Below are 13,044 nucleotides of genomic sequence, written 5' to 3'. Positions count from 1 at the left end.
GTGACATGGCATCTCGTGCTGCGGCCCAAGGTATAGTGATGCGCAGGCTCTCATGGCTGCGTGCCTCTGACCTGGACAACTGCACCCAGCAGAGACTGGCCGAAGTCCCTTGCTGGGGGAATAATATTTTTGGCGAGAAGGTCGAGCAGCTGGTGGACCAACTGCATCAGCGGGAAACCGCCCTCGACAAGCTCTCCCACCGGGCGCCTTCAGCATCCACCTCAGCAGGTGGACGTTTTTCCCGGGCCCGGCAGGCTGCGCCCTATGCTTTTGCCAAGCGTAGGTACACCCAGCCGGCCCGAAGGCCTCGACAGGCACAGGGACAGCCCCAGCGCACTTGTTCTCGTCAACAGCATGCGCCTAAGCAGCCCCCTGCGCCTCCACAGCAAAAGCCGGGGACGGGCTTTTGACTGGATCCACGGGAACATAGCCGCCCTCAAAGTGTCCGTGCTGGACGATCTGCCGGTCGGAGGCAGGTTAAAATTTTTTCACCAAAGGTGGCCTCTCATAACCTCCGACCAGTGGGTTCTCCAAATAGTGCGGTGCGGATACGCCCTAAATTTGGCCTCCCTTCCACCAAATTGTCCTCCGGGAGCTCAATCCTTCAGCTCCCATCACAAGCAGGTACTTGCAGAGGAACTCTCCGCCCTTCTCAGCGCCAATGCGGTCGAGCCCGTACCACCCGGGCAGGAAGGGCAGGGATTCTATTCCAGGTACTTCCTTGTGGAAAAGAAAACAGGGGGGATGCGCCCCATCCTAGACCTGAGAGGCCTGAACAAATTCCTGGTCAAAGAAAAGTTCAGGATGCTTTCCTTGGGCACCCTTCTGCCAATGATTCAGAAAAACGATTGGCTATGTTCCCTGGATTTGAAGGACGCATACACTCACATACCGATACTGCCAGCTCACAGACAGTATCTCAGATTCCGCCTGGGCACACGGCACTTTCAGTATTGTGTGCTGCCCTTTGGGCTTGCCTCTGCCCCACGGGTGTTTACAAAGTGCCTCGTGGTGGTGGCGGCGTATCTACGCAAGCTGGGAGTGCACGTGTTCCCATATCTCGACGATTGGCTGGTCAAGAACACCTCGGAGGCAGGAGCCCTCCGGTCCATGCAGTGCACTATTCAACTCCTGGAGCTGCTGGGGTTTGTGATAAATTACCCAAAGTCCCATCTCCAGCCAACCCAGTCTCTGGAATTCATAGGAGCTCTGCTGAATACCCAGATGGCTCAGGCCTTCCTTCCCGAAGCGAGGGCCAACAACCTCCTGTCCCTGGCTTCGCAGACCAGAGCGTCTCAGCAGGTCACAGCTCGGCAGATGTTGAGACTTCTGGGTCATATGGCCTCCACAGTCCATGTGACTCCCATGGCTCGTCTTCACATGAGATCTGCTCAATGGACCCTAGCTTCCCAGTGGTTCCAAGCCACCGGGAATCTAGAGGATGTCATCCGCCTCTCCACCAGTTGCCGCATTTCACTGCTCTGGTGGACCTTTCGGACCAATTTGACCCTGGGACATCCATTCCAAATTCCACAGCCCACGAAAGTGCTGACGACGGATGCATCTCGCCTGGGGTGGGGAGCCCATGTCGATGGACTCCACACCCAGGGTCTGTGGTCCCTCCAGGAAAAGGATCTGCAGATCAACCTCCTGGAGCTCCGAGCGATCTGGAACGCACTGAAGGCTTCCAGAGATCGGCTGTCCTGCCAAATTATCCAAATTCGGACAGACAATCAGGTTGCAATGTATTATGTCAACAAGCAGGGGGGCACCGGATCTCGCCCCCTGTGTCAGGAAGCCGTCGGGATGTGGCGTTAGGCTTGCCAGTTCGGCATGCTCCTCCAAGCCACATACCTGGCAGGCGTAAACAACAGTCTGGCTGACAGACTGAGCAGAGTCATGCAACCGCACGAGTGGTCGCTCCATTCCAGAGTGGTACGCAAGATCTTCCGAGAGTGGGGCACCCCCTCGGTGGACCTTTTCGCCTCTCAGACCAACCACAAGCTGCCTCTGTTCTGTTCCAGACTTCAGACACACGGCAGGCTAGCGTCGGATGCCTTTCTCCTTCACTGGGGGACCGGCCTCCTGTATGCTTATCCTCCCATACCTTTGGTGGGGAAGACCTTACTGAAGCTCAAGCAAGACCACGGCACCATGATTCTGATAGCGCCCTTTTGGCCCCGTCAGATTGGTTCCCTCTTCTTCTGGAGTTGTCCTCCGAAGAACCGTGGAGATTGGAGTGTTTTCCGACTCTCATTTCGCAGAACGACGGAGCGTTGCTGCACCCCAACCTTCAGTCCCTGGCTCTCACGGCCTGGATGTTGAGGGCGTAGACTTCGCTGCGTTGGGTCTGTCGGAGGGTGTCTCCCGTGTCTTGCTTGCCTCTAGGAAGGATTCCACTAAAAAGAGTTACCTTTTCAAGTGGAGGAGGTTTGTCGTTTGGTGTGAGAGCAAGGCCCTAGAACCTCGTTCTTGCCCTGCACAGAACCTGCTTGAATACCTTCTGCACTTATCAGAGTCTGGCCTCAAGACCAACTCAGTAAGGAATCACCTTAGTGCGATTAGTGCTTACCATTATCGTGTGGAAGGTAAAGCCATCTCTGGAGAGCCTTTAGTCGTTCGATTCATGAGAGGCTTGCTTCTGTCAAAGCCCCCTATCAAGCCTCCTGCAGTGTCATGGGATCTCAACGTCGTCCTCACCCAGCTGATGAAACCTCCTTTTGAGCCACTGAATACCTGCCATCTGAAGTACTTGACCTGGAAGGTCATTTTCTTGGTGGCAGTTACTTCAGCTCGTAGGGTCAGTGAGCTTCAAGCCCTGGTAGCTCATGCTCCATATACCAAATTTCATCACAACAGAGTAGTGCTCCACACCCACCCAAAGTTCCTGCCGAAGGTGGTGTCGGAGTTCCATCTTAACCAGTCAATTGTCTTGCCAACATTCTTCCCCAGGCCGCATACCCGCCCTGCTGAACGTCAGTTGCACACATTGGACTGCAAGAGAGCATTGGCCTTCTACTTGGAGCGGACACAGCCCCACAGACAGTCCGCCCAATTGTTTGTTTCTTTTGACCCTAACAGGCTAGGGGTCGCTGTAGGGAAACGCACCATCTCCAATTGGCTAGCAGATTGCATTTTCTTCACTTACGCCCAGGCTGGGCTGGCTCTTGAGGGTCATGTCACGGCTCATAGTGTTAGAGCCATGGCAGCGTCAGTGGCCCACTTGAAGTCAGCCACTATTGAAGAGTTCTGCAAGGCTGCGACGTGGTCATCTGTCCACACATTCACATCACATTACTGCCTCCAGCAGGATACCCGACGCGACAGTCGGTTCGGGCAGTCGGTGCTGCAGAATCTGTTTGGGGTTTAAATCCAACTCCACCCTCCAAGACCCGAATTTATTCTGGTCAGGCTGCACTCTCAGTTAGTTGTTCTTCGTAGGTCAATTTCTGTTATACCCTCGCCGTTGCGAGGTTCAATTGACCTGGGTTCTTGTTTTGAGTGAGCCTGAGAGCTAGGGATACCCCAGTCGTGAGAACAAGCAGCCTGCTTGTCCTCGGAGAAAGTGAATGATACATACCTGTAGCAGGTGTTCTCCGAGGACAGCAGGCTGATTGTTCTCACCTACCCTCCCTCCTCCCCTTTGGAGTTGCGTTTTCATCTTTTTGCTTGTCATTCAACTGGCAGGAACGGTCGCGCACGGGCGGGAAGACGGCCGCGCATGCGCGGTGGGCGTGCCCTGCGTGCGGACCACCCGCGAAGCTTCTTCCGGTTGGTGGGGGCTGCCGCGGACGTCACCCAGTCGTGAGAACAATCAGCCTGCTGTCCTCGGAGAACACCTGCTACAGGTATGTATCATTCACTTTCCCTCTTCCAGAGGCCCTTCAGGTAATTTGACAAAAGTGCTCCAACAGTTGCATGATTTGAGAAGGTGTATGGAAACTGAAGCTAGGCCTGTTGATACTACTTGGGACTCTTGGTTTGGATCTATATTTTTATGGTTTGGGAATCTGGGATATGCAGTGAAAATAGTGTTGCTTATTATTGTTAGAATATTTTTATTCCTGCCAGTCATGAATTGTCTTTCACATTGTTGCCTTAACGTCTGTAAAAAGCATGGAGTAATGCAGAACATATTTGTACAGATGAGTCAGATGTCCTCGACCCATAATGGAAAAAAAAGGGTGTCCCTGACGTGCACTTAGACGACTTTACCTGGTCCTGTTTTTCTTACGACCAAGGCACAAAAAGGAGGCGGAAATGACCAGATGACCACCAGAGAGAACTGTTCTCTGAGTCTGACGTCCTGCACGTACAACGTGCAGGACGTCAGGAAACGAAATTAAACAGCAGGAAGGGCGGCGACTGAGGATGTCGGCTGGCGGGGAGTGGGATCCCCCGCCAGCAAAAATGAAGGTAGGCGGCGGGTTCGCGGCGGGAGGGGGGGCGGCAATGGCGGCGGGGGGGGGGGGGGCGGCACCGGGGGGAAGGCTAAAATGTGCCCCCTCCCCCGGGCTCTGGACCCCTCCCCCACGGAAGGCTGGCTACGCCCCTGGTTCTCCATTGTGAATACTGCCCATTTAACCCCACTCTCTGTTTCCTATCCAGTTTTTAATCCACAATAGGACTTTTCCTCCTATCCCATGACCCTCCAATTTCCTCTGTAGTCTTCATGAGGTATCTTGTCAAACGCCTTTTGAAAATCCAGATACACAATATCAACCGGCTCCCCTTTGTCCACATGTTTGTTTACTCCTTCAAAGAATTGAAGTAAATTGGTCAGGCAAGATTTCCTCACACAAAAGCCGTGCTGACTCGGTCTCAGTAATCCATGTTCTCTGATGTGCTCTGTAATTTTGTTTTTAATAATAGCCTCTACCATTTTCCCTGGCACTGACGTCAGACTCACCGGTCTATAATTTCCCGGAGCTCCCCTGGAACCTTTTTTAAAAATGGGCGTTACATTGGCCACCCTCCAATCTTCCGGTACCACGCTCGATTTTAAGGATAAATTGCATATCACTAGCAGTAGCTCCACAAGCTCATTTTTTCAGTTCTATCAGTACTCTAGGATGAATACCATCTGGTCCAGGAGATTTGCTACTCTTCAGTTTGCTGAACTGCCCCATTACGTCCTCCAGGTTTACCGTGAAGTCAGTAAGTTTTTACGACTCGTCCGCTTGAAATATCATCAGACACTGGTATCCCACCCAAATCTTCCTCGGTGAAGACCGAAGCAAAGAATTCATTCAATCTCTCTGCTACGTTTGTCTTCCTTGATCGCCCCTTTTACCCCTCGGTCATCCAGTGGCCCAACCAATTCTTTTGCCAGCTTCCTGTTTTTAATATACCGGAAAATTTTTTTACTATGCTTTTTTGCCTCTAATGCTATCTTTTTTTCGTAATCCCTCTTGGCCTTCTTTATCTGCGCCTTGCATATAGAATTTCCTCCTCTGTCACTTTTATCCAGTCTTAGGGCTGTAAACACTGCCTCCACAGCATCCCCACAATTGGGTGGCCCAATGAGCAGCGTGCTGGTGTGGAAATCAAATAGCACTTGTCATTAAGCCACTAGTCTAACTCAGCTGCAATCATTTCAATGTAATCATTAAAGTTGTCTCCTCCTTTGGGCCTTCAGCATGATCAGAACTAGGGCTGGGATCCTGGCAGCAAGAGGTGCCCTCCCTCCTCTTCCATCAGTGCTGCCTGCAAAATGGCAGCGCCCAGCCCTGCTCAGTCCATCCTGAAATGCGCTAGGCGGGGCTTCACCCCTGGGATGCACTGGGCAGGGCGCCGCCATTTTACAGGTGGTGCCGATGGAACAGGAGGGAGGATTTCTACCGGATTTCCAGCCCCCCCTGAACCTGTGTCGGGAGGGGGGGGGGTCGGGGGGCTGGAAGTATGCCGGACCTCCAATACCCTGTTGCAGGGGGGAGGGGGGTCGGGGTTCCTGCCGGGGCTGCTGCATTGAGGAGAATGGGAGCCAGCTAGTTTGCAAATGCATGCTAGACAGGGCTCACCATTCCTCCCCAATGGTCTGCAAATCCTAACACCAGCTCTGAGCTGGTGTAGGGTTTGCCATGGCCAGCGAGCCAATCTTTGGTGCACTGGTTGATGATCATTGGGGAGGAATATGTTTAGCATGCATTTGCATGCTACTTGCGATAAAAGCCCTATTTTGCGTGCATTTGCATGCTACTTATGCTAAAAACTCTATTTTGCATGCATTTGCATGCTAGTTGCATTCAGAGCCTGTGAGAGTGTTGTTTCACGCCCTCAGGGGCTCTGATCATGGAGTGATAGAAAAAGCAGTTGCTTCTATGGCGCTAACAGCCTCTGGTGCTTGCATTTACTTCTGATCATTGGCCCAAGAAAATTGTTAATTTATTCTTCATTATGAAACCAAAATGTGTAATTCATTCAATCCAAAATTGGTACATTACATATTATTGCCAAACGTTTAAGTTTATTTTATATTGATCAGATCCAATTTCTGTAGAATGGATGCTATCTAGGATGCTACAAGGCACAGGAAGATCATCAACTTTCTTGGTAAATCTTACATCCTGCTGGGAAAAAATATTGCAGCAGGAAACTCATGGGAGCATCAATTTTCCCTTCTCAACTTGTGTAATCCTCTAGCTTGGCCTCGATGATGGCATCACCTTTAAGATTATAGTCCAATGACCTCCAATTAAGGATATTGCCTTGGATCAAGTAACTATTGACCAAGGCCAACTGAATTTCATTGGGTGACAAAACAAAGTTCCACATCTGGACATCAGCTAATTCACCTGCAAATGATTGCTTTACATCGAATGATCCCCCATAGGAATCCTGATCTTGTCCTAATATAATGATTGGTTGCGAGTTAACAGAGTACCCTTTCTTCAAGGTTTTTCTAGGTAGAGGCTTGCCATTGATCCACTGAGTCACCACTCCGGTAGAAGAGTTCCAGCTGGTACAGATGTGCCTCCAGCCCAGGGGGCTTTCTGGTACTGTGAAAATTATTTCGTCATCACCCACAAACACTTTAGAGGTTGTAGGACTGTTTATAAAAATAAGAAAGTCATTAAACTTTTCTGGGTTTGCAATGGAAAACAGGGCATAAGGACGAGTCAGGGTAGTGTAGTAGTTTAGACAGGCAGTCAAGCTAGTGAGTGAAGTTGTCACCTGTGGCTTCAAAGTCACATAGGAGGTGATGGATTCTATAGGGAAAAGGACCACGTTTTTACTCAAATCTGTGGAAAAAGAATACAGCAAGATCAGAGCAAGCTAACTCCATTATGTATAGCATCTCCTAATTCCACAAGAACTGCTTATGCCCTCCTCTGCCCACCCCCTCATCATATACTTAGGGGATACATTTATAAGCTATTTGAACATGTTAAACACTATAAATGACCCAGGTCTATGCACACTTAAAAGTAGGTTCTAAGAAAACATAGCAATCATTTTTGTAAGAGGGCAGAGAACGGGTGAAACTTTGGCATCAGTTATGAATATATTTTATAAAATACAATGACACAAACTGGGTGTGGAATTACAAAAGCAATAAGCAAAAAACAAAAAGTAATCTACACAATATCAACATATGGAACACAACTATGTCAAAAGCAAATGCCTTAAAAAGAAACAAGCTTATGGTGAAAAGGAAGGAAAAGCCTCAAAATAGCTCGAAATCGAAAAGATTTATAGAGCTATGGCAATCTCTACTTCATCATCGGCAAAAACCTTCCCAAAAGTATGCAACTTCATTTGATCATTTAGAACAAAAAAATACAATCTTTGCAATGTGTCTATGCTCGAAAAATAGTGAAAACCACTTATCTTATAACTCAAATGAAGTTTAGAAAAGGCATCTGGTGAATTCATCCAACTTCCAACTCGCCCCCCCCCCCCCCCCCGATGATGAAGTAGAGATCTATTTGATCGCCATAGCTCTGTAAATCATTTTTGATTTTGAGCTACTTTGAGGCTTTTCCTCAACATGAACATGAAATTGCTGATCTGCTATTAGTGATCAGTAATCTGTCATTAAAATCATTTGTAGAAACTGAAGATTGGAGGGTGGCCAATGTAACGCCAATTTTTAAAAAGGGTTTTGGGGTGAACTGGAAAATTACAGAGCAGTAAGCATGAGTGCCAGGCAAAGTGATACTAATTATTAAAAAGGATAAGATTACTGAACATATAGACAAACATCATTTAATGGGACACAGTCAACATGGTTTCAACCAATTTGCTTCATTTCTTTGAGGGTGTGTATAAACATGTGGATAAAGGTGAGCTGGTTAATGTTGTGTACACCTACATTTTCAGCAAGCTTTTGACAAAATCCCTCAAGGGAAATTCCTGAGAAAATTAAAAAGGCATGGGGTAGGAGGCAATATTCTGTTGTGAATTGGAAACTGGTTAAAAGATAAAAAGCAGAGGATAGGGTTAAATGACCATTTCTTCAAGTGGAGACAGGTGAATGGTAGAATGCCGCAGTGATCTGTACTGAGACTGATGCTATTTAACATATTTATAAATGACCTGGAAATGGGAATGATAAGTGAGATTATTCAATTTACAAGTGATGCAAAACTATTCAAAGTTATTAAATCACCACTCTGGTAGAAGACTTCCAGTTGGTACAGATGTGCCTCCAGCCCAGGGGGCTTTCTGGGGCAGTGAAGACTATTTCTTCATCACCCACAGTCACTGAGTAGGCTGTGCCATTGGTTATGTAAATAAGGATGTCATTAAACTTTTCTGGGTTCGGGATAGAGAGCAGACTGTAATCATGAGTCAGGACAGTGTAGTAGTTGAGACAGACAGTGAAGCTAGTAAGTGAAGATGTCGCCTGTGGCCTCAAAATCACATACGAGGTGCTGGATTCTTTAGGGAAAAGGACCACGTTGTTATTCAGGTCTGCTGAAAAAGAATATAGCAAGATGAAAGCAAGTTAATTCTCTTGTGTGTAGCATCTTCAAATTCCACAAGAGCTGCTTCTGTCCTCCTCTCCTCTCCTATTTGGGGTGTAAATGTATAAGCTATTTGAACATGTTAAATTTCATTTGCATGCATAAATAGACTCTGATAAAAATTTTGGGACTATATATGCTTAAAAGTTGATGCCAGGAAAGCGTTGCACCTATTTGTATGAGACATATGCATAATTCAAGAGGGCAGGGAACAAAATTACAGAGCATATATAGGCATGGATTAATGAGATAACGCCAATATGAATTTAATCAAAGGAAATCTTGCCTCACCACTCTAACTCATTTCTTTGAAGGGTGAATAATCGTTTGGATAAAGATGAGCTGGTCGATATTGTCTATCTGGATTTTCAACAGGCATTTGACAAAGTACCTCATAAAAGACTCCTGATGAAAATAGGATAGGAGGTAATGTCCTATTGTGTATTAAAAACTGGTTAGAAGATAGAAAATAGGGAGTAGGGTTAAATGGTCAGTATTCTCAATAGAGACGGGTAGATAGTGGGGTTCCTCAGGGGTCTGTGCTGGGACTGCTGCTTTTTAACTTATTTATAAATGATCTAGAGATGGGAATAACTGGGGAATAACTGGAGAACCAGGGCCTGGCGGATTTGGCATCTTGGTCCATTGGCATCGCTATAAAGACCAACTGGGTGATATACAGTATGATGATTTAGCTTTACAGCACAGTGATAGAACCAGCTGTTTTTTTCCTTAATCACTGCGCCATTTACACTGATATTCTTGCAGCCTAATCTCATTTTTTTTTGTATTACAAATTCTGCACTAATACAGACAGCACCTGAACTCCTATTCTGTCATATACTGACATCATCATTGATTCCTGTAGTATTTTCTGTCTTCACTTCCTCAATCCTAAGCAAAACTTAGCTGAAAAGATACACAAATTAACTTTTAGTTGTGTCACTTGTGAGAAGGTATGAGGGTGTCCTATAGGGTGTAGGCCACTAGAGGGCGCTAGAAGAAGGTGGAGGTGGCTAGGACCGGGGAGAGCCCTGGGAGGCCCACAGGTGCAGGAGATTATGGGCTGGGTCCTGGGTGGCTAATTAACCACTTTATACCCCACCTGAGTAGTGAAAGGAGGGGAGTGAGCTAGCAGCAGAAGAAGAGAGAGCCCCTGAAAGATACTGGCTAACCTGATGGACTTGGGGGTGGACTGGGTGTCCAAAGGAGATCAGCAGGCTGAAAATCCTGGGGTAAGAAGGCCCTAAAGCATTAGTTTGACTGTGTGTCTAGAACTGTGTGTTCAAAGAGGGACGGTGTGTCCGAAGATGAAAAGACTGTGTGTCTAGAACTGTGTGTTCAAAGAGGGACTGTGTGTCCAAGAAGAAAAGACTGTGTGTCTAGAACTGTGTGTTCAAAGAGGGACTGTGTGTCCAAGATGAAAAGACTGTGTGTCTAGAAGTGTGTGTTCAAAGAGGGACTGTGTGTCCAGAACTGTGTGTTCAAAGAGGGACTGTGTGTCTGAAGATGAAGAGACTGTGTGTCTAGGACTGTGGGTTCAGAAGGGGGGACTGTGTGTCCAAAGTACTAAGAGAAGCAGGCTGCAAAGCCTGGGGTTGAGAGTCCCCAAAGTATTGGTATAGTACTGAGCCCATGTATCTGTGTGGGGAGGCTCAGGGTGAAGACCTATGAAAGTATAAAGTGTTAAGCTAGAAGAAGTGCGCCCAGGGGCTGGAATAAAGAGTTGCCTGAGAAATATGCAGTTGGTGAGACCTGCTTAATTTGCTGAGTGGAAACCAGGTCACCCTGAGTGAGAAGGGGTAGCACACTAATCTACATATCATTTGCATATTGAGAACCAGGTCACCCTGAGTGAGAAAGGGACCCAGGATCTTGAGGTTGGTGGGTGTTCAGGATACTGGGAAGAGACTGCCTGAAGCTCTGCTCGTGAGCCAGAGGTGAGTGGGAGGAGAAACATCATCTTCACACACTTTACTAGTCCTTACCAGGACTGCTAACTGACATTACTTCTCTATATCCTCCTGATTCTCATAAAAGTACTATAAAATATCTAATCTGACTGTAATATTGATTAATGTTAATATTCAGATGTAGCCATAAACATCTTCTGATGTAGATTCAACTGCCATGAACTTTATGCTGTTTGAATGTGTGTATAGTCTGCCCGTGCTTGCAGGTGCTCACCTTAACGCTACCTCTTGGTAATCGTAAACCTGTATTCTTATCTACTGCATAGGATTATCGTATATACCTTGTTTCTATACTACATTGCTGAATATTCATATATCTGTGTTTTTACCTACTGCATAGTATCATTGTAAATACCTTGGTTACTATATTGCACTGCTGAACACTCACACATACCTAATATCTAATACAAGGTTTACATCCTGTCAAGATATAAGCATAAACTTACTGCATATACCTTGACTAATATATTGAACTATTGAAGATTCATATATACCTATACCTCGTACAAGATTTATAGCCTATCACGATTCCTAGTTCAGCTGCATAACGAAAGAGAAACAACAAAATGATTATCACCAAACTATTTTTAATAACCTACACACTATCCCTAATTCACCAAACACTAACCACCCCCCTCAGAAACACCAACAACATACCCACAATACTCAATCTCTTTAGATTACCCAGGCACACCACACCTCACCAGAACAACAATAACCAAAACAATGAAAAAACTACCCCACGGGGACAAACATATCATAAAGGAAAGAAAGGATATAACAAACCTACACAACAAGAGAACAGACAACTTAAGAAAATCATCACAACTACAAATATAAAAGACCCGTACCAAACAATCCAGGTGGGATACATAAACGCCAGATCAGTAGTAAATAAAACAACAATAACTGATTGGATCACGGCAGACAATCTTGACCTAGCACTCATCAGCGAAACTTGGATCCACGATCACAAGGACCCCATAATCCTAGAACTCTGCCCACCAGGTTACAAAATTACGCACTGGACAAGGAAAGAAAAAAAGAGGAGGTGGAATAGCACTAATCTATAGATCCCACTTCACTGTTACAACAACTGCTGAGTCTATCACACCAAAACCACACTAACCTGCTTGACCATCTAAACGTAGTCCTGTTTTATAGACCACCAGGAAATTGGCTAGAATGCCAGCCTAACTTTATGGATTTCATATTGAATACGTGTACACAACTCCAATTTACTTATAATAGGGGACATAAACTTTCACCTGGAAGACTCTAATGCAACCAGTGCACATGATTGCAAGGACTTCCTACAACTGTGGGGCCTTAACTTGCCTAATATGCAAGCTACACATGTCAAAGGACATACAATTGACCTCATCACATATAAACTATCCGTAGACTCAAATTTTATACTAACAGATACAAAGTGGACAGCCATTCCATGGTCAGACCACCATAAACTAAACGTAGCCCTACAATGGCGGAAAAAAGACACGCACCCCAAGCAAGAATGCACAACCTACACCACTAGAGGACAGATTGATCCTGCTACATTCTGGCAACAAATCTACAAAGACGAATGGATAGCACAAACAGATTCCAAACACTACCTCCAAAACTGGGACGACAGATGCAGGAACATACTAGATGAAATTGCACCACTACAAACAAGAACCACACGAAGACACAACTCAATACCTTGGTTTCACGAAGAACTGAAAAAACTAAAAACACAAGTCAGGAGACTCGAACGCGCATGGCAAAAAATGAAAAATGACCATACACTCAAAGCTTGGAAACAAATGCAAAGAAAATACAAATATACAATAAGACAAACCAAAAAGTGAATGATACATACCTGTAGCAGGTGTTCTCCGAGGACAGCAGGCTGATTGTTCTCACGACTGGGTGACGTCCGCGGCAGCCCCCACCAACCAGAAAAAAACTTCGCGGGACGGTCGGCACGCAGGACACGCCCACCGCGCATGCGCGGCCGTCTTTCCGCCCGTGCGCGACCGCTCCCGCCAGTTGAATGACTAGCAAAAGATGAAACACACAACTCCAAAGGGGAGGAGGGAGGGTAGGTGAGAACAATC

General features: G+C 46.6%; 1 protein-coding gene and 1 long non-coding RNA gene across 4 annotated transcripts in view; one reads left to right on the top strand and one right to left on the bottom strand.

Annotated features, from left to right (window-relative positions):
* LOC115457879 (C-reactive protein-like) overlaps nucleotides 1-13,044 on the bottom strand; it is a 65,531-nt gene that overhangs the window by 21,313 nt on the left and 31,174 nt on the right. For 2 of the 3 annotated variants that reach the window (XM_030187549.1, XM_030187550.1), the window contains one exon: nucleotides 6,445-7,241. The exons of the other annotated variant lie outside the window; for it this stretch is intronic. In XM_030187549.1, the coding sequence (XP_030043409.1) occupies nucleotides 6,622-7,241 (620 nt within the window). In that variant the 3' untranslated portion in view covers nucleotides 6,445-6,621. Of the gene's footprint in view, nucleotides 1-6,444; nucleotides 7,242-13,044 lie in introns of those variants that run through there. 3 annotated transcript variants of the gene reach the window in all.
* Nucleotides 8,821-12,358, top strand: LOC115457880. The gene is made up of 3 exons (XR_003940009.1): nucleotides 8,821-8,905; nucleotides 10,414-10,416; nucleotides 12,347-12,358. It is a non-coding gene; the product is annotated as an uncharacterized LOC115457880 (long non-coding RNA).

Source organism: Microcaecilia unicolor, chromosome 14 (genome assembly GCF_901765095.1).
Source record: "Microcaecilia unicolor chromosome 14, aMicUni1.1, whole genome shotgun sequence".
Taxonomy (NCBI): domain Eukaryota; kingdom Metazoa; phylum Chordata; class Amphibia; order Gymnophiona; family Siphonopidae; genus Microcaecilia; species Microcaecilia unicolor.
This window is presented reverse-complemented; position numbering and strand designations above follow the sequence as displayed.